This window comes from Euwallacea fornicatus, chromosome 2 (assembly GCF_040115645.1).
Source record: "Euwallacea fornicatus isolate EFF26 chromosome 2, ASM4011564v1, whole genome shotgun sequence".
Lineage (NCBI taxonomy): Eukaryota > Metazoa > Arthropoda > Insecta > Coleoptera > Curculionidae > Euwallacea > Euwallacea fornicatus.
The window spans coordinates 203,742-224,563 of NC_089542.1; the positions used below are offsets into that span (position 1 = coordinate 203,742).

Below are 20,822 nucleotides of genomic sequence, written 5' to 3' on the forward strand. Positions count from 1 at the left end.
TCAGATCTAATTCCGTCCGATTTATTTCTCTGCAGTTATCTAAAATATTTAATATATTTGCCGGAGATATAATAGAAAAATAAATTGTGAACATAAATTTTAGGAACTAAAAACGTTTTTACCTGCAAGATTTTTAAAAACTTAAATAGTTTCTTAGGCATACTTTAGTTAACTCGCATCACATTTGCAATTTTCAATAAAGAATCTACGACTGTAAACAGGAGATAGTTCGAGAAAAAGGAATCTTATTTCTAAAATATTTGATCTCGTTCCGCCATATGAGCACCGTTGATCCGAACGTAACCTGCAGCGTTTGTTAAAACAACTGACAAACACATAGCTGTTATTAACGGTAAGCATAGGTTCATAACAAGTGAATACTTGGCCGTGATCCTTATGCAAACGCAATATTTCACACTTACGACCTCAGGCATTAGCAACCACTCCCAACAGCAATAAACAAAATTAATTAGACTCCTCTGTTGTTTGCCAAATGCTCTTTACAAATGAAACAATCGAATCCAATTAGTAATCCATTAGAAGTCCTAAAATCTACTGAATTGGAACAAAGTGAGAAACCACTAAGAATTAACGAGGTTTAGCTTTCGACGGAGATTCCGAATCACCTTATGAAACTTTAATCACAAAATGCCTAGGTCGGAAGGTCGAGAATCGTTTGCTACAAGTCACCGGTTGCTAGGCGACGACCTCCTAACATAGGGGTTGAGGGCGGGGCCAGAGCGCCGCCACCCAATGGGGTCTAAGTGTCAGCGCGCAGTGCTGGAGAGTGTGTAATGTATCGTCTAATGTTCATGTAATGTCTCATATTATTAGGATAATACATTTCAAATCGTTTAGTCTATCTGCCACTGAGCTGCCGTTAAGTCTCGTATAACTGATAAATTGATCTTTACTGACAATCACGGGAGATTGAAGCGGTCGTTTAAAGTAGTTTCAGTGCCAACAGCCATGCACCATCCCTCCGCAGAGTTCCATCAAGACACGAAAAGACTGGACACCACAAAAATCCATCACGAACCAAAAGGATCCTTTTGCATTGACGCTTTGTTGTCTCGGAACGAGGAAAGGGCCACGAGTCCATCAGAGGCGAGGAGCAACTCCTCCAACTCCACAAGAAGTCAAAGTCCCCCGATTTCGCCTGGCTGCGAAGAAGTTACCACCACGGCCTTCGTCCCCCGACCCGGACTGTTAAACCACAATAGTTATTTGAATTCGAACGCTCTGTACACGTATCAGACAACCCCTCAAAGCTCCGCTTTCCAGAGCTTAGAAGGTAGTTTGATGCAGAAAGTGCACATTCCGGTGAATCCCCATAATCAGTTTCATCAGATTCAAATGGAGTGGTTGGCGAGGACGGGGATGTTTTATCCAAGGCTGCAGGATTTAGCCGGTAAGTCTTTATGTTGCTTCTGAATTGCCGGAAAGTGATCGCATCGTGTGATTTATGAGAGAGTCGATTAAAGTTAAAGTCTGGCGAACACCTAATTTCAGATCGTGCAACATGAAACGTCATAAATATCCTTTGCTCTTTTCGATTTATTCGATTTTTAACCACAAAACCTATAATTGATTTCTTAAAACGATAATATTACAGCGAAATAATAACTTAACGGCCGGCGGCAAATGTTTTCGAGCAGTATTCGGTACTTTGGCTACGGTCCCATTTGCCCCCCCTCCCCCTAGATTTGCCACCGACTGTAAGACGAAATTTTTAGCGATTTCTAGCAATCAGGGCGTAAACATCACAATTTTTTTCAGTTAAGAAGCAATCAACCAACGAAATGTATGTAAAAAAGTTCGAAATATTGCGGAATTTTAAAAGGCGATGATGCGCCAATGATTTATAGCGCAATGCTTGTTTGAGTAACGAGGAAGTTATGATCTATAATATGAACATTTTGCGTTTTTATTTACCTGGCCAATAGCAGCGGGCTAGATGCGTTTTAAAGCCAAGAACCAAAACAAATTTAAATAAAAAACAATTTTGGAAAATTACTGGGTCTGAAAACCCGTTAATGAGTTAATGCATATTGAGCATTATAAGGGTTCTGTATAATTTTAAAAACGTCCATTTTAAACTAACAAAAATGGGTGCGTGCAAGACATAATTTTCAAGTAAGGAACAGCAATATCAAAAGAATTAGAGTAGTATCAAAAGGGATTAAGAAAGTTAAAACGCCAAGGAAAAATTGTATATCATACAAAATTGTGAAAATTCCCAGAGACTTATATGTGTAAAAACGAAAAACGTCACTAACTTTCCTATATCCTACAAACTTTGTATTACTTCCATGAAAAAATAAGGGTTGTACTGAGGAAGGAAATAAACATTTAAAAAAATCGAGTTTTGCTTGACATGAAACTTGATTTTCTTTTACTAAATTTTGAATATTCGAAGTAAATATTAAAAAATATATATATATTTCTAGTTCTGAAAATCAATTTGAATAAATCAGGGGCGTACCTATACCGAATTTAAAATTATGAAAAAAACAAAGACAAAGTTGTCCTTTATATGACTTTAAATTAACCAAATTCATATGAAGTTCGAGATTAAAAAAAAATGCTGCGGGTTTTCAGAAAAATTTTGACGCTAATTCACGGAAGAACCAGTAATAAAAAATCAAATGGAAGATATTATGGAAATTCGGGAATTGCTGGATTTTAATGGCTGTGATAGGTCAATTATTTAGTGCATACTGAATGCTGCAGAGGTTCGTTATAACATGAAAATTCGTCGAGAACGTTGGGGTGTCCGGCGAGGGACGATGCTTCATTATGTTTTTACCCTTACTCTGTACCGGTATACTAGTAAATAGAGAGACGTACTGAACGTATTTTTGAATTGAAACACATAGCGCCAAAGTAGAAATACAGGGACGATGTAGAAGTATTTCGACAGGAGATATTCTGATTAATACAAGGGTCCCAGACAACGGACCGTTTCGAAGACAAAGGGTGTCCAAGTTGTTCTCCGATAGATGATCTCTTCATATTTCCATTTATTTCACACTCTTTGTTATCTATTATTATGGCCAATTTGGTTTGAGAATAGATACTAAATTCGGATCTTTATTAAGTTAATTTGGTGGTATTTTTCATTTTATTGAAATTTAAATCGGATATTAGTAGAATTCGGTGGCAGTTCGTGGAATTTTAATTTTCCATTTCTCGGAAGATCAAAGCAAAATATAGAATTTCGGCTACAACTGAAGGGGACGTTTGCGAAGAAAAATGGCATATCTTCCAACTTGGGGGTTAATATTTCTCTTGGAGTGGTAGAAACCAATTGTTACTATAGTGAATTCTCTGTCGGTTCACTTGTAAAAGGATTTTTACTTGGGGAGGAATAGTTTAATTGCCGGCGGCAAGTGTTTCCATGTCCCCACTGGGTGTTCACCCAAACCGCTTTTTATCAAAGGAATAATAAGAACACTTTTTTACGGATTGTTTTTTCGTTAATTTGTGTACAGAAATACATCGAGATTTTAGCAACTGGAACGGTGACTAAGGTGTTTCCATTGTGGCAACAAGTCGCAATTCTTGTTTGTGTCAGCAACTTCCAGTTTATTCTTTGATGTTTGCCGTTTTAAATGAAATCACGCAACACAATGGAACATTGTCCTTTTGTTGCAGTAGTAAGAACAAAGATATTGGAATACACAGAAATATTTTAATAGATATGAAACAGAAACGTTAAAAACTGTATTATATTATATATGGCTTTGGAGATGGGATACCGCATTCAGGAAAGAATCGTAAGTTACTTTTCCAATTCTGTTCCTTACGCCCAATTCAATTTTTTCTTTAAGCATTTAACCATACTTGTAAAAGTTGCAAAATGGCACAGACATTTTAATGGATGGTTCCCTGTCCTGACCGCTCGCCGGACTTGATCTTTTGTGATATTTTTCTATGGAGTCATCCAAAATATGGGTTTACTCTTAGGTCTATTATAATGAAAATGTGAGCAATTCTTATCTATTTTTTTTAATTTTTATCTATGATTTTGTAGCTATGGTTGAACAGAAGTGGCAAAAATTGTATAAATGTATTATAGAAGATAAACAGAAATGTAACCGGATTAGTCGAGGTCGTTCGAACTGTCTTCAAAAACTTACAACGAAATAATAATTGAACTGCTGACCATACGCGATGTTCTATTGTTCTAACCGGGAATTTGTTTGTAAAAAATATAATTTATATATACCTATATATATATATATATATATATATATATATGTATATAGGTTGCTTTCATCTCAAATAGTCGATATAAAATTTGAAAAAATGGTGTAGGTGTAATGTACCGTGTGGTTTCTTGGCCTTCACGCTTTCTGGACCTATGTATTAATTTATTATGTGTATTGCCTTCGACGGCAAAAACTGTCCTTAAAGGTTCACAATCAAATAGCAATTTAATTGTCGGCGACAAATATTGTTTTCATTGCCCCCTCTTGAGATTTATTTAATACTTGGAAGGAATAATAGGTAAATTTCTTATTGGTCATGCTACCTTGAGTTTACCTATTCATATGCAAGAACGCGGTGTTATGGAAGTTGAGACATTTGTTTGAATGGATTATCGACTCTTAATAGTACCATTAAAACCAAAAGTGTCGTAAGTACTACGGACCGGTTCCGTGGCCTGCACGACTTCTGGTGCTAACCCCTTGCGATTTTTTTTTAGCTTTTTCGAGCATTACATTATTACAGTTCAAACGCAAGTAACACGCGTTCAAAGACAACAATTTCAGTGTTTTCAACTTCAAGTATATTCTTCATCTCTCTCGTTGCGCAAATTTTCGCACGATTCTTAATATGGGGAAATCGATATGGAAATTTTTTCCCCAAAAATATCACCTTATTTAACTGTTTCCGATGTGGAAATGCACCTGAAGGCAATCCATATAAATTTATTTCGGTGCACTTCACCCTGCAAGTTTTTCCATAAGATGTAAACTTTGAATAAAATCGTGTTACAATATTTCTCCGTAATATCCTGGTGGGGGTTCATAAATATATTTGGTGACTCTGTGTGTTGGAATTTAGTCTTGTGTATTGCTCCCTGTGGCCCTCCGAGGAGAAACTTCAGATCCTTTGAAACTTTGGAGAGTCGCTGCTTAATCTGAACTAACCTGAATTAACCCTGGCTCTACATATAACCGGATTTCTGACTAATTCGAACCGATCTTGGACTCGACTGCAATGCAAGACTCCACTGTTCTTGCTGAAGAAACATCTAGGGCCCTGCAAGTTTTTACGAATCGTTTGTATATTTAACATCAAATCGCATGGCGATGCTTTTATATACTGGCGAGCATAAAATTCGGGTCACTTCAGTATTTTCGAAATTTTTGCCTTCCTAACTTCCAAAAAAATAAAAAAGGATAGCCTTTATCGATTCTGAGGTTCTTTAACCTTGTTAAGGGTAAATGGTAAAAAAAACACGATCCCGTACCCAAATAACCGATGTATTGTACAGGGTGTCCATTACCCAAGCACTGTAACATTTTTGAACACAATGTTGTGCTACCGAAAAAAAACTCATAATGACGTTAATATCGCGTATTTCCCCCTCTCTTTGCCTTTCTGCTGTTAGCGCAACTTGAAGTTAAAGAGAACACCTTTAACCAATTCGCCTAAAGTGAACAACAATTGAATGGAACTGATAAAGAGGATGCATAGTTATTGAAGGTATTTTATCAATCTTTTTTTTTTCATGGTAGAACCATGCAGAACCGTAAACATTTTTCCAATGATCCGAAATTTCATGAAGCAATGCCGGTATGCCAGCGAAAAATATTACTTCTCTTTCGATACATTTATATTTAAAAATTTCGAAGTGACCCGAATTATATGCTCACCAGTGTATATTACGCGTGAAGGTTCGTGGGTACTTTCTGTGACTATATTTCTCTTCTGTTGAAATTTCTCTGTCAATAACAGGCCCTACCACGAAGAACAATAATGGCCTCTTAAATTACAACAACTCCGGCTACACAGCTAGCGGAACTTGGGTCCACAGATAAAGTGTCTCGGTATTATTCAAGGGATGTGATCTCGGTGTCAGATGTGATTTTGCTGTAGATAAATCGAACTGAGGGCGCGTCTTAGACTCACTCCCCCCTTCCTCCGTGTCTCAGCGACAGCTAAAAGGTCTTCAAAAATGAAGCATGTACCACCAGTTAAACTAAAACGGGAAGGGGGCAACATCCCTCGTCCGTCTGGCTTTAAGGGTATGTTAAAGAACAAAACTTGCGAAACTCTTAACCTTCATTACTCGCAAGAATACATGAATTTTGTTTACGGGTTATAGGAAGGTTGCCGGATCTTGGTTATTAAGAAAAAATACGGTGCCGCCATCTATCATCTCGTCGTTGTAATTTACTCTGCGCCTAGAGACGGACGGCTTTCCTAAATTGCCGCATTACCTCGATGTGAGTTAATTATCCTGGGAAATCGTTAATGGAGCGTAAAAGGGCTGCTTCACCGCTAATTAAAAGGGTGATTATCAGGAGAGGGTTGTGAAGTATACCATAAATACGGGATATTCTAAGAAGAAAAGAGGAAAATGGTTCTTTAAACAACAAAGGCATTCGTATTCCAGTCTAAAGCACCGGGATGCGGAGAAACAAAACATTGACAACACATTGTGAACAGATCCTCGAAAAGGGATCTCCCAAATCAAGTTAGTTAATTGCAAAGTCGGGAACGAGCAAGGGGCGGACGGAATTAGCCAATGTTGCCAGGATACCTTTAATTCTGCGAGGGAGCTCTGGGATGGTTTTAATGGCGGAAAGTAATACTGCCATTTCCAGGGAAAGTTTGGAATTGGAGCGTTGCCGGAATATATATGAATTTGTTTTTGTGTCTTATTGTCGTCGGCTAATGACGAGGAAGCATTGTTTTAAGTGTGCTCATTTGCGTATACGCATTTTGAATTTCGTCAGTTCCCTGTACGGCCGTTTGGGATTAAAAGGTTAGGCATTTCATCTTTGCGGTTTCTCCGGGGAATCGCAACGTGTCAAGACCTAAGAAAGGTCCACCTCAAAAAATGTAGAAGGAAATGATGACGGATTCGACCTGGTTCTGAGGTTCGCGATGATCGTCTTCGTTTAATTTTTCATAAAATTTTAGAACTCGCACTGCTGAAAGTTGCCCGGAAACGTATCTAAATAATGGGCGCTCAGATCATCCAACTTCCAAGCGACTTTGCGATAAGCTGGGTGCCACTGGTTCGTTCGTGCAATCGTCGATATGGATAGAGCAGCAGTAAGTCGATAATGGAAGAACGAACTTTCCCACTGTGAATTAAGAAGAGGAAATCTTCGGGCGAATACCGGAGGATTCGGAGACTGTCACCAGACTTACCTCTAAAGGTGATTAGAAAATTGTCAATTTCTATACATCTACGGAAAGAGAAGCTGTTTCCATATCACTTCACGCCCGTTCAAAACTCATCACCAAGGGAGTTTCAACTGAAAATTGATTTCGTCTACTTGTTACTCCAGAAATGACATCGTGATCCTTTGCTCTTTGCAACGTATTGCTCACGCACGAAAAAACATTTACAAAGAAAGGTATATTTAATTGGACAAGTAGCTCCTTTAAAGACATGAAAAAATCTTTATTTAATGGGAAAAACATCAAGTCAACAGCAAATCTGAATGGGGAACGGTTTTCAGATCCTTGAGAAATCACGTCAAATTTTGGAGGACATTCTTCTAGCCTAAAATCAATGTGTGCGATACATAGAAGACGGTGCTCCCACTGATTGTCCCATACATATAAGGGAGTTCTTAAATGTGAATTTCCCACTTCGCTGTTTTCATCGTTTTCATCGATTGTTCGGGGTAGTGAATATCTGCGGCCACCACGAATCTATCAGAGTAATTTCTTTTGGGTTTTTTAAAGTCTTTAGTATACAAATCCCTATTTGACAGCAGCTAAAACTCCCCACGAGCAATGGGAAGTTAATTAGAAACTGTTGCATAAGGCAAGTTTTCCCAATTGCTATATTTTTACTCTTTGGTACTCTCTACTCGTTTGTACCATAGTTTCGGGGACAGTCCGAATGAAAAAGTAGTAACAACTGCGATACATTAACGGGGACACCCTGTATGTCATTTATAACGATGTATTATGTGCCTTAGTTTAAACCGTGATATTTCACCAATAAATGCTGTTTTGTGTATCGCCCCGAAACATTTATTTTATCTAGAGGATAACTTGCTTGAGGTAAATGCACAGAGTAGTTCCCGTTATCCGCGTGAAATATCTTTCAGATTAAGTTGCCAGTACTTCGATCTATTGGCTCTTAGGTAACGCCTTAAATTATTTCTTTGCCTGCGCCTGCCACAATTAACCCCAGATATGAACGGAAATTCTAGCAGAACCAAGATAATTCCAGTTTCCCCACTTTAACCTAATAGAGCAAAATTCTATTCCAGATAGTGCTTCCAGTACAAACTTGTCTGATCTAATGTAGCGTTGATCATGTTAGAATGTGTTTACATGCCGAATTTACCGTTCTCGTGACGTTTCACAGCAGCTCGTCAGTCAGATTGTTTGTTTTGTCAATAAGATGACGCATTTCGCCTCGTTTTCCCTTCCCTCGGCCTGCAGGGCTTTCGGCCCATTCGGGGCTACTGTTAATCCACTAATGAAATAGAATGGAACCCAATTTACACACGGGGCAAAAACTGCGTGAAATAAACCATTTCGACTGATTGCCCTCCATCCTCTTAAACAGCCGATTCAAAAGGCAAACAGCAGACAATAAATTTTGATAATTTGATTATAAGAAATAGGCCGGCAGCAATAAACTCAATAGCTTGAGAGCTGTTTTATTGGGATGTAAACTTTTGTGGAATTGTAAAAAAACCCTATAAAATGCCATCTTAAAAGGGTAATTGGGCGGCGCCTTCGCCATTTTATTCAGAGTTTCGCTGGTCGCCCTGTATAGAAGAAAAAGTTGATTTGGTAAACTAAAACTGAGCGAAAGAAAAGCGTTGCTCGGACCCGAATGTATACGAAAACTGGAGCTAAGACACGATTAACAAAATCGTTTCGTGAGCGGGCCGAGAACGACGCTAAAAGAGCAGGAGAAAGCTCATTCGCAATTCGCTGATGTTCATTGTTAGGCATAATCCAATTACAGTTCATCAAGAGTTGGCTGTTTTCAGCAAGGCCGCTTAGATGAGCTACAATTTGCATTTAATTATCACATATAATGCGCAGGGAACAGTCAGTCCAAACACTAATCCATGCAACCGTGAAATTGGACCTCGGATCCCATTTAAATTTCGCTGTATGCCCGCCAGTTATGCTCTCTCTGCTCCGGCTTTTTCGTTATCAAAAGTTATCATGGGATATGTGGGAGTTTTGAAGCCGGGTTTATCACAAAAATTATCACATTCTAGATATCAGCTAAAAGGAGCCAGTAGCGAAGCACTTTTTGTATGATGGCCAGGGTCAAGCAATCCGCAAAAAGAATGAGATTTTTTTTTTTTTTTTTTTGGTAATTTTCGGGATTGAATATCACATCAAAAACTCCGAAATATCATATTTTTTTAATGTTTATTTGGGTGGACTCCTCAAGAGACGACGCTGTGAATCTTACTGTCGTTGCCTTTGATGTAACTCGTAAACGCATCGTTTTTTCCAATATCGACGTTTTCAAAGTGGATGGGAAAATGCAACACCTGCAAGAGGAGAATCTCGCGAATCGAAATGCACAGGAGAAATTAAACAATTTTTCAAAAAATACTAATTATTGATAAAACCGCGCTACACCATTGACTTTGACGTAGGTTTGTAGCGGGCAACACTCCTTGTAACTATTTATACTTTCAAATTAAGTTGGGATTGCATGCAATACGTGCAAGACAAGAAGTATGAACAAGAACAATCTGTGTCCGAAAGGACGTTCGAAAAATCCCAAATACCTTTGGACCATACTACCCCAATGAGTGTTGCGTAGTTCTAAGATGGATAATGTCCTCTTTAAATATTTGATATTCAAAGGTAAATCAGGATAGACGCAACACTGCAACAGACAGAAATCTTGGAAAATAAATTCATGGGAGAAACTGCGAAATATTCGAAATAATCTTAAATTCTTTCGCGACATGTCACGCCAATGAATTTCATGTTTAGCATTGCACATTTTTTTTTTTTTTGTTGAGTTATGGACACGTAAACCCCACAAGGCGACACTGACCTAATTAATGGCACAATTTAGACCAATCTTCAGATTTATCATATTTGCGTTTTACAAGGAGAACACGTACCACGTGCGAAACCTGAGCGTGGTATTGACGGCTTTAGGGTCCCTTTTTGTCAAGTTAAATGGGTTACTTTTAGGCAAAGTGAACATGGTATGTTAGTGTTGCCTAGGGTTGCTTTCCGAGTGGTCTTGAATTAGAATATACGGGGTGTCCGGAAGGTAAATATTCCAAATCATGATTTTTGAGGGTACAAGCAAAAAGTTAGGGCCCAAAATGCCCCGAGCCGGCCCTGTGTAACATGCGTCAGAATTTTTTTTTTTTATTTCGTTTGAATTCTCTGATTTACCATAAAAGTCTGAGTTGATAGTCAAAATTTCATTACTTCAAACGTTTCGACTACATCAACGAAAAACCATCTTTGGAGTTCACTTTGTAAAAGGGTCAACTTCCTTAGGGCCCATTCGCCGATATGAGGCTTCTTGCATATTTTTTGTCGTACAGTTACCCCCCGAAATATGCGCCTCTAATTTCCGGACACCCTGTATATGACATAAAGCTAAAAGGGAGCTTTATTTCTATAACCTGTTTCCAACATTTTTAAACGCCCACTTCGAGTTGACCCGAACGCCCCTTGATTTTATATCGTAGACGCTGCTGCAGTTTTTTTTTTAATTGGCAGAGGATTTATGGCGAAAGAGCGGTCTCGAACGTCCATTTCTCGGACACCATCTAACTACTTTCTTCCCATTTCAATTCAAAATTTCATTTTTTCATTTATCATATGCACGTTCGTCCGTCCGACACCCCATATTTGAATGCCGTTCTCCATCTTCAATCGAAATAATTTATCGCTCAAATCGATTTTCATTATTTCAGCTTAATTCCCATTTACAAACAATGGGAAAACGTCAGTTTTGATTTGGCTAATAATATTCGGATTAATTGACCATCTGTATCAGATTCAGATAATAATTTAGAAATAGCGATTATGCTCAGGAACACAACATTTAATTCTGTAACCCAATTCATTAAATAGGGATTTATACTCGGATTTAATTTAATATAACGAAGCACAGATTACCTTCAGATAAGTAATATCAATTGTAGATATTTATTAATTTTGATTTATATTATTATTTGTATAAGATTACAAATGTGCTTTCTAATCATATTTGTTTGATTTCGGATGAATATTACAGAAGAGTCCACATTGCAAAGAATCAACCGCGTCTGTCTAATAATAATTAATTACCACTTGATGACCGAGAAATTAACTTTTCGCACAGTTACAAAATATCCCTTTCCGAAGGGTCGTGCAGCTCAAAGGGTGGTTAATTGCGAGCAATCAAAATAAGCTGCATATTCATCATCGCCGGCACAATAAGGAGCCGTTTAGGCGTTGAATGGTTGAATGGAAAAGCGACAGATTGCAAATTTATAGAATCAACATCGCAGCCCTGCAATAAAACTTAACTAACATGTAACGTATCGCCGAAGCAAATAACACATGTGGCATTCAACGGGATACAAATTAGCCGTGAAAAATCCCCGAAACCGCATAGGTCGGCCCTCTCTGAAGGGGGATGGATTCCGAATCCTCCCCTCCAATTTGCGTAGGTCGAAGGCGAACACCCTTCATAAAGCCGCGATTATTCCACTCTTTCTCTTTTTGTCCTGCTACGGCAGGGCAACTAATTAATTAGCTCGTGTTCAGGGTTCTTTTTCCTCAAAAAGACAATGCGACGAGAAGATGTCCGACGGGAAGGTGCTGGTGCCATCTGTCGTTGGACGATGCGTGTCAAATCTAAAGCGCCATCTCTGGCAGCCCAAACCGATTCACGCTCTAAATTGAGAATTCTCATTTCACTTTACGACAATTGTTACTTCCCACCTCCGTGGTTCGGAACGTTTCATATTGTGGAACAGAACCTGAACTGAAAAAATGGAAACGTTTGTGCAGAGTTTGAAATGTGTTCAAATATGCGGAGTATCAGAATTAGATCAACACTGTTACGTCCACATCTGGGCGTGCTCTACGAGAACTCGCATTTCCAACCTTCGGTCTGTTGCTTTCCCGAATCAATACGTTCTAACATAGAACACATAGCTGAATGATTTAGAACATTTCTTTAGGTTTAAAACATATTAAAGTTAACATCTCTATCGAAAACAACAGTTACGTGCACATCTATGTTTGAGCAACGAAAACTCCCAATTCCAGCCCTCGGTCTCAGGAAGTATTATATTTTGATAAACTTAGAGCATGGAAACTGAGGAACTTTAAATTTATCGAATCCAAATATGTTAAAATATCCAGGCCATTTCAACTTCAGTGCCAGATAGATTTACATTTTGATATATCACACGAAACTGTGAAACTAACAAAATTTGGACCGTTTGCTTAGGGTTCGATATATGTTAAAATATACGGGGTGGTTTTTTACAACACGTTTACGTGTTTGGTCCTGTTGATTGATGAGGGCCCGTATGGAGCTCACAAAATTTAGAACTTTCCTCGGGAGTTCGGAATATGTTAAAAAGCGCAAAGTATTCCTCTCAAAGCGACACAGCTGTTTTCTCATCTCTCTTGGCACTTTTTAATATAGAAAATAAAATTTAGAGCATTTCTCTAAGGTTCTAAATCCGGACACGCACGGCGCATTCAATTTGAACCAGATCATTACGGCGGAATGTCTGCCGGTAGGCCCATTTTTAAATTGCATATAAAGCTAACAGAATTTAGAGCACTGTTCTATATTTAAAAAATGTTCAAGTCAGTTTTAGATGCGTAGTGAGAACTCGCGTTGTCAATCATCGGACTCAACAACTATTAGATTTTGTCACACATAGAACATCAAGCTCAATGGTTTAGAACATTTCTCTAGGACCCAAAATGTATTAACACACACGGGGACTTTTGACTAATAATAACGCTATTATGTCTAAATCCTAGTGGCGCATCGGAGCCAAATGTAAACGGAATAGATACTATATATCCCCACAAACAAATTCTCACGAGTTCAAAATATGCAAAAATGCATCGCATGTTGGATTAAAATTAGGTATTTACAGATGCCCGTGTGATTGTTGTTCTAAATCACCTTTCTGTTTTGTATTTCCAATCTCGATATCGTTAAAAAGATTTAAATTTTTAAATAGAGCATGAAACAAGCGCAATTTAGAGTATTAATCAGCAGTCCAAATGTATGTATGTAAATGTACGAATTACATGTTCTATCTAAAATGATACGACACAAATTCAAGACCCCCAGAGCAAGCGCCGTTCTAAATCGCCATTTCCTTGAATGCTTTGGATTTTTACATCGAACGTGAAATAGGTCCAAGTTAGATTATTCCTCTAGGGATTAAAACAAGTATTCTACCTATAATAAATGTTGCAACACCTGGATTAATTAATTTAATGCATATTTAATGCATTTTTAATTGATTAATGCATCAAACTCAACTAAAATTGGATTGTGCATTTGGTTGTATTAGTAGTGCAATTGATTAGATTTTACATATAATGCCGTGCGTTATACAGGGTGTTTCCTAACTACGTGTAAAAAATTTACTAAATTCTTTCACTTTAGAGAGTAAAACACCAAAATAACACTGACTATATATGGTAGTGGAAGTAGCAAAAAAAAACTAACAATAAACAAGTTAGTAAATACCACCAAACCTTTTCCAACGTCTTTCAGTCAACACCCTGTATCTTGGAAACAAGGCATTTGCGGACATATGTTCATTAGACATTTTTGACTCAAAATCAGTCGAGGATTACGCCTTTAAATTTTTTACACGTAGTTAAGAAACATCCTGTATGTAGGAAGTGTTAGAACCAATAACTACGTCACACGTTCAACGCATTGGAAACGTGCTTTTTCAGCAGGACAATGCACAAAGAGTCACTATGGTGGAGAACCCATGATTTACTTTAGCAGAGTTACGAAGTTCAATCCAAGTTGTCTGGAATGCGTTACCTCAAGAGGAAATTGACCATTTTCTTAGAAGCATCCTCAGATGAGTTTCTGAGGACGTAAACTTTCAAGGTGGTTACACATATTATTAGAATTTTAGAGACTTTCTGGACTTCGGTCTACTCGCAAGCTTCACGATTTATTTTGTATAGTGCTGTCATTGTATTTTTAAAAAATCATTAAAACAGGCGCAATTTTTACGACGAGCTGTGTATAATAACGCATTGCGTGCGTTGTATTTGAAACGATAAAGTTAGAGCCATCGAAAACAATTCATGCTCTAAATCGAATTCTCGTTCATCGGTTCCAACTCGAAATTTCGATCTAGCGTCACTGAAATCGCTTCATTTGCATACACATCATGACCATTAGATCATCCTCCTTCGACTTGGTGCTCTACATCGCATTTATTATTTTTACTCGTCATCTCGAGACAATCGATGTTCCAAATCACATTTCGATTAGTCGATTAGAACGGAAGTGTCTGTTTTCTGAATCATATAATTGCCTCTAAGTTTAGAGCTCGAACTTTTACATTGCCGAAGTCTCTGTAGGATTCGTGTAACGGCGAAATTTAGAGCATTTTTCTATAATTGAAAACCAAAGAAAAACTGGCGGTTTTGACATTCGTTCGAAAACGTTCGACCGATGGTTGCTCGACGGAGTTTCTCCCTAACCCGGCACCGAGATAACGTCGTATGATGAATCGCCTCTGGTGGGCAACGCCATGGAAATCGAAATGGATATCGTTCCAATAACCGACTGGAATAGGCGATAAAATGAAAAAACAAAGAAATAAATATACCTAACAATCATAGGGTTCCAATAAAATTTAATAAAAGTGATCCCGATTAGCCGAGAATCGTTCCTTGAGCCCTATTGAGCAGACCCTAATATTGCCGATTTATACGCAGTGAGCTCCTCGCATATCGCTATATATCAAAAAGTAATCGCCCGATTCACTGGAGGGATTTAAAACATCCGCATCACTTTTGATCTGATTTACAGCAAAGTTTTCCCCCTTGTGCCCTCCTGCTTACTGGGATTTTACTGTCCTGGAATATTATATAAGTTTCGAGTGAGAGCTTTGTTTACTTTGGAGGAATGCTTATGGATCGGGAATTTCGTGGAAGAAGCCACGAGCTATCTTATTCTCGGGTCATCATCTCAGGTCAACATCTCGACTGCCGTGTGATCACTAGACGTAGTCTAATCTAACGCGCATAATGTGCCTAATGACGTAATTAGTGACGGAATTTGATTCCGAGACTTTCGACGATTGTTCGTTCGATTTCTCCTTAGCTTGCACGTGACAGCAAGCGAGCATAGGTGACAAGGTAGCACTACAGGGCAATCATGCCTTTTGTGCTAATAATCGCGATATGTCTGTAGTTTCACGCTCACACCCGTGAAGGGGTAGCATTGCCTTGCATCGTTGCATTTTCGCAGATGTGAAAATTCACTAAAAATTTTCCATAAACAAAACCACCGTTCTGCTGAATATTCAGGACAAAAACATTACTCGATTGTTTACGTAAATACCCATCGTCCTCGTCGTCTTTTCTAATTTGTCAGCATATTGCGCGTATAAAACCTGTGGCCAAAAGGTCCGTATGTTTGCACTGTATTTATCACCAGCACCCCTGATTGTGCCATTGTCATGATAATTTAATATCGTAATACATTTAACGACACCCTAATTTAACCCTCACAGAAGAAGTAAGGCCCATAAAGAATGAAATAAGAGGGGTGGCAAAAGAGGATTTCACTTTACCCTTAAAATGTTTCGCGTCTGATGCATTTGGACCATGTTTTGATAACAAATTGCACTTGTATTTAATCATCTGTTAAATTGGGCAATTTCGCTAAACTCTGAGCCAATAAGCGTAATTGCTTTATTGATACTTCGATTTTTCTTTCGCTAATTACATTACTCATAATGACGATTATTGCTATTACCGATAAATTGTTTATTATATAAATTGTAGAGGGAGATTTTTCACATGAGTAGAAAAGAGGTTTTCTCTTAATTTCCCCTACGCTTAATCCTCCTCGTCGATGAGTTGTCACGGCTAGATCGCATCCAAGCGAATTAGTTTAATTTAGAAGAGTGTTTCTAAGAATCATTGCAATCATTAGGCAATTTGTACTGGAAGCAGTTGAAACTTCGGACTTTCCGATTTCCACACTGGAGCAGCGAATTTCAAAGCAATAAATCAGGACTATTGATTACCCACGAACGGGCTCGCAATCAGGAAAAGATTAGACGGCCCTAATAATAATAAAATAAGCCTCTGTCGGGCCATTAATTGTTGATTAATCCGAGAAACAGCCTAAATTTCTCGATGGCGTCCAATTAAAGAGTTGGTCGAGATTAATAGTAATCACGCGACAACCACCATATGATATCATGCCACGTTCGTATAGGCAGCAAAATGGTCATTTAAGTATGTGAACCTCAGCTTAATTGCACGACCGCACACTGCTCCTGCAAGACAAAATATTGTAGCTCCATAATCGTTTTCGATTCTCGATTTAAATGATTAATTTTCAATTCTCGAAATTGGAAAAAGGAATTTCGGGAACATTTTTGGAAAACCTATTTTTCCATAAAACGTTCCATTCTGAAATCTGACTAATACCAAACAAATTTTGTTTCAGGACATTTTTTTTCATGAAAAAACTTTAAGAATATTCCCGATAATTGAATTTTTTCGAAATTGATAAAGACATTTCAAATTTTAAATCTAACTAAGGGTTTTATTTCACAACATAATTCGGTATATAAAGTCTCTGACGAAAATTTCGTTAGAAGATCTGACGAAATAGCAATGAAAATAACTCTCCAGGATGGGATACTTTCTCGCAAAGAGGCTTAGAGAATACTCAGTAGATCTAAGGAACGAGATTTTTTAGGAAAATTCTTTCTCTTACATCCTCTCGAAATGGAAATTGAAATGAGAATTTATCATCGATAGACAAACTTACTGGGGATTTTACAGGAAAGAATACAATTGTCTCAAAAGTTGCTTAGATGGAAATTTCAGATATCAGAAAAAAATGCAACAGATAATGTCACAAATACGAGCGATGGCTTCCTTACAAAAGAACTTGCAAAAATTCATAGATAAGTTCATGTAAGGTAGAAGAACACTTTCAGCCTCCCGGCTGAAATGAGTGCAATTTCACAAGGGAATGTTGTATTAATATAAGTTTTAAGACAATAAATTCCTATATATAAATACATGTTTGTCGTCCCGTCGCATGTTTAGCAAACATTCCATATTATAAAAAATAACTTTTTACGATAAAAAGAAATTACTTGTTTTAGGTTGTGCACCGGGTAGCCATGCTTTGTTAGGTAAAACCAGACGACCAAGAACAGCGTTTACGTCCCAACAGCTCCTCGAACTGGAGAAACAGTTTAGGCAGAACAAATACCTATCCAGGCCCAAGAGGTTTGAGGTGGCCACCAACCTAATGCTGACAGAAACTCAGGTATGAACAGCTCGCTATATCATCGGACAATTCTATTAGGGAATAAAGTTCCAAAATAGTGCCCCGTAACCGAAAATAATTTGGTCTGCCAGTTTTCTAGTTATAAAATAATGAATTGAAATCAGTCCTTCGGGTTGATAATGACGAATTAGAACAATTCCAAGGGTTTTAGAGGGATGTTGCTTGGAATGCTAAATCTCCGCTCTTTGTGGAGATTTGGTATGCGACGAACGGTATTAAATCAAATTTTGAAACACTCAATTTAAAAAACACGAATTTCCCCTCTAGATGCATATTCCTACATCTAGATCTATTACTACAAACTTTTACATGACTTCCTGTGGATACTTCGATTTTTTCCAAACAATTTAACCGACCATAAATCTCATACCGTTTCCGAGATCCCTACATGTCGCTACTTACTCTTGACTTTATAGCACCGTGCTAAAGGAAAACAGTATAGCACTGTTTTTTTTCCTTTTGTGGGTATTTTAATGCTACCCGTGCAACAACAAATTACAACACGTTCGGTTTTTTCCAGGTTAAAATATGGTTTCAAAACAGAAGAATGAAATGGAAGAGGAGCAAAAAGGCGCAACTGGATGCGAAATCGGCTAAGGAACACGACCTCAACAAGCCTGTGAATAGCTCCTCGCAAAATAGCCAAAAACCTAGTTCTTCAATAGTCAATACCGAACCTAGTGATAGTCCAAACAATGCAGTAGTTAGGCAACAGAGTAGTGAAACTAGTAGTATCACACCTGAAGATGAACTTTTGTATCGGCCTTATGTTGGGTAACTACTTTCTACAATAAGTTCAAATGAGATTGAAATATACGAAATTATTTATTTGGTAAAGTTTTCTATAGAGTTTCTTACACAAGGCAAATTAATTGATTGAGTTGTTTTAGTATTGACGAGTCCTTCAAGAGTGATTGAAATTTAATATTGGCATTTTTGGACAACTTTATTTATTACCTAATTTATAGAATCCAACAAGTGTTGTTAATTTTACCATGTGTTTTTAATTATTTATCTCTTATTGTAAATAATGTACATCTTCCACATTACATAACAATAAAGTGCATACCTAACGTGTAAATACTGTACATTGTAAATAAATTTAGACAGTAGGGAATAATATAATGATCTCAAACATACGTATATAGTGAAGTTATGACTAATATTACACACGAAGTAAAATGTAGTTCTTTATTGCTACCTCATCATGACTAGAGTTGTTGAAGATAAATGTAAATGTGTCCAGTTCCTAATTGCTACTTATGGTCATTATTATTATTGTATGTGATCTGATAAATTAAATTAAGAATTTTTAAACATTTCGTCTCTTATTTGTGTTTTTGAACAATGAAGATTTAAAAATATCTTTTTCCGGATTAGAAGTTTCTGGCCGCTTTGTGAACGTAATGGTGAATGTAATAAATCTGCTTTTTTCGAACAATTTACAATTTAGAGATGTAAAAATTAATTTAGTGCTCAAAACAGAAAGTTGATAGATTCGGAAAAGTAGAATAAACAAGTTCATTGTCAAAACAAATTTAAGGTGTCCCTGAGCTAGATATTCAACTTTTGGCAACATGCAAAAGTAGTATAAACTACTCGAGAGAATTAGTGGCTCTAGTCGCTTTATGGACATAATGGTGAATGACAATTATCTACTTATTTGAAACAGTTTAGAATTTGGCGATGCAGAAACGGCTGTAATATTCGAATGAGAAATCTAATATGTTTGGAGAAGTAGAATGGACAAGTTTTATGACGATAAAATGCAAGGGGTTCTTGAATTAGGTACTTGTCTTTTTTGGGTGTCTGTAGAACTAGTTGCTAATGCTACGAACTTTCAACATCCTGTTAGAATTTCGAAGATTTTCGGATCATAATCGCGATTTTTTAAACGCTGCAGTCAATTTTTAAAATAAGAAAAACGTTTAAAGTGTCTAAATTTGTTAGGGTTTCGCAAAAATTCGTCTCCCTCAGAGTACCAAAAATATTTCCAAATTCGTTTTTAACGAATTGTCCCTATTTTCCTTTAAACGCCACTTTTACGTGTACCGTTGATCTTTTTTCTTTCACACTGCCTGGTTCAAAAGACCAAAAATGCGAACGGCTAATATTTCCCGTTCTCAAGAAATCCATAAATCATTTTTATCGAAATAGACTATCGCTAGTGTATATGTACGTCTAAATTAAACTTATACCAATCTTGTTTTTTTCAACTATTCCCTAATAAATAGTAAAGAGATATTGGAAATATAGTTTCCAAAACCGCTTTTAGCATTACATGTTTCATCCTCATTGTTATTCTATAGCAGTAAACTCAGAGTGCCGTTTTCCGCACTACTACTCCCGTCCGTTGATTGAACCTTCAGGGCCGTAGGGAACGCAATTACCAATCAACATTTGCCGAAGAATCTCTGGTTTATGCTCCACAGAATAGTATAGAATTATTTGGCCGCCCTCAAGAGTCTCCTTCGAGAAATACTACATCCCATTCTCGAAATTTAGTTAACTATCTATATTTTTCGAGAGATATTCAAAATAGTTTATTTCATTATTATTTATTTGTTTGACACCAACGTGAAATGCACTTTTAACGAATAGAAATATTCGTTATGATGTAGTGATTAAAGGTGCTAAGTAGTTCTCAAAAAAAAAAAAAAATTCTTAACGAATCTAGATATTGACCACCTTTGACAGAGCTAACAGTTGCGTAGAATCAATGACGTATAGTCGTCTCATTTTGGGACAAAAAAGGGTACGTCTGAAGGAGTTAAAAAAAGAAAAAAAATTGATTTTTTTTTTAAACTAAATAAACTTTGTGTCCCAATGAATCTCATTATGAATAATTTCCCAGCTGTTATAAATAAAATATGTAAGTATTTAGTTATAGGGCTAAAAACCAGTAGAGTAGAGAAAGCGTTTTTGAATCCTAAAGAAGCTTGAAGAATGATGAGCACGTTGAAAATTGCGCATTACTTAAAAATGATCAAAATCATCATTGGAGCAGAAAAATATTTAATAAAAGAGTCGCTTCACACGTTTAGTACTTTCAGTTGAACCGAGCTCA

At 37.2% G+C, this 20,822-nt stretch overlaps 1 protein-coding gene across 1 annotated transcript; it reads left to right on the forward strand.

The window, feature by feature from the left end:
- Positions 1–621: 621 nt before the first annotated feature.
- LOC136344133 (motor neuron and pancreas homeobox protein 1-like) lies at positions 622–19,015 on the forward strand. Its single transcript, XM_066291288.1, has 3 exons — positions 622–1,411; positions 17,568–17,734; positions 18,276–19,015. The coding sequence occupies exons 1-3, from the start codon at positions 970–972 to the stop codon at positions 18,531–18,533; spliced, it is 867 nt and encodes a 288-aa protein (XP_066147385.1). The 5' UTR covers positions 622–969; the 3' UTR covers positions 18,534–19,015.
- The last annotated feature ends 1,807 nt before the right edge of the window (positions 19,016–20,822 follow it).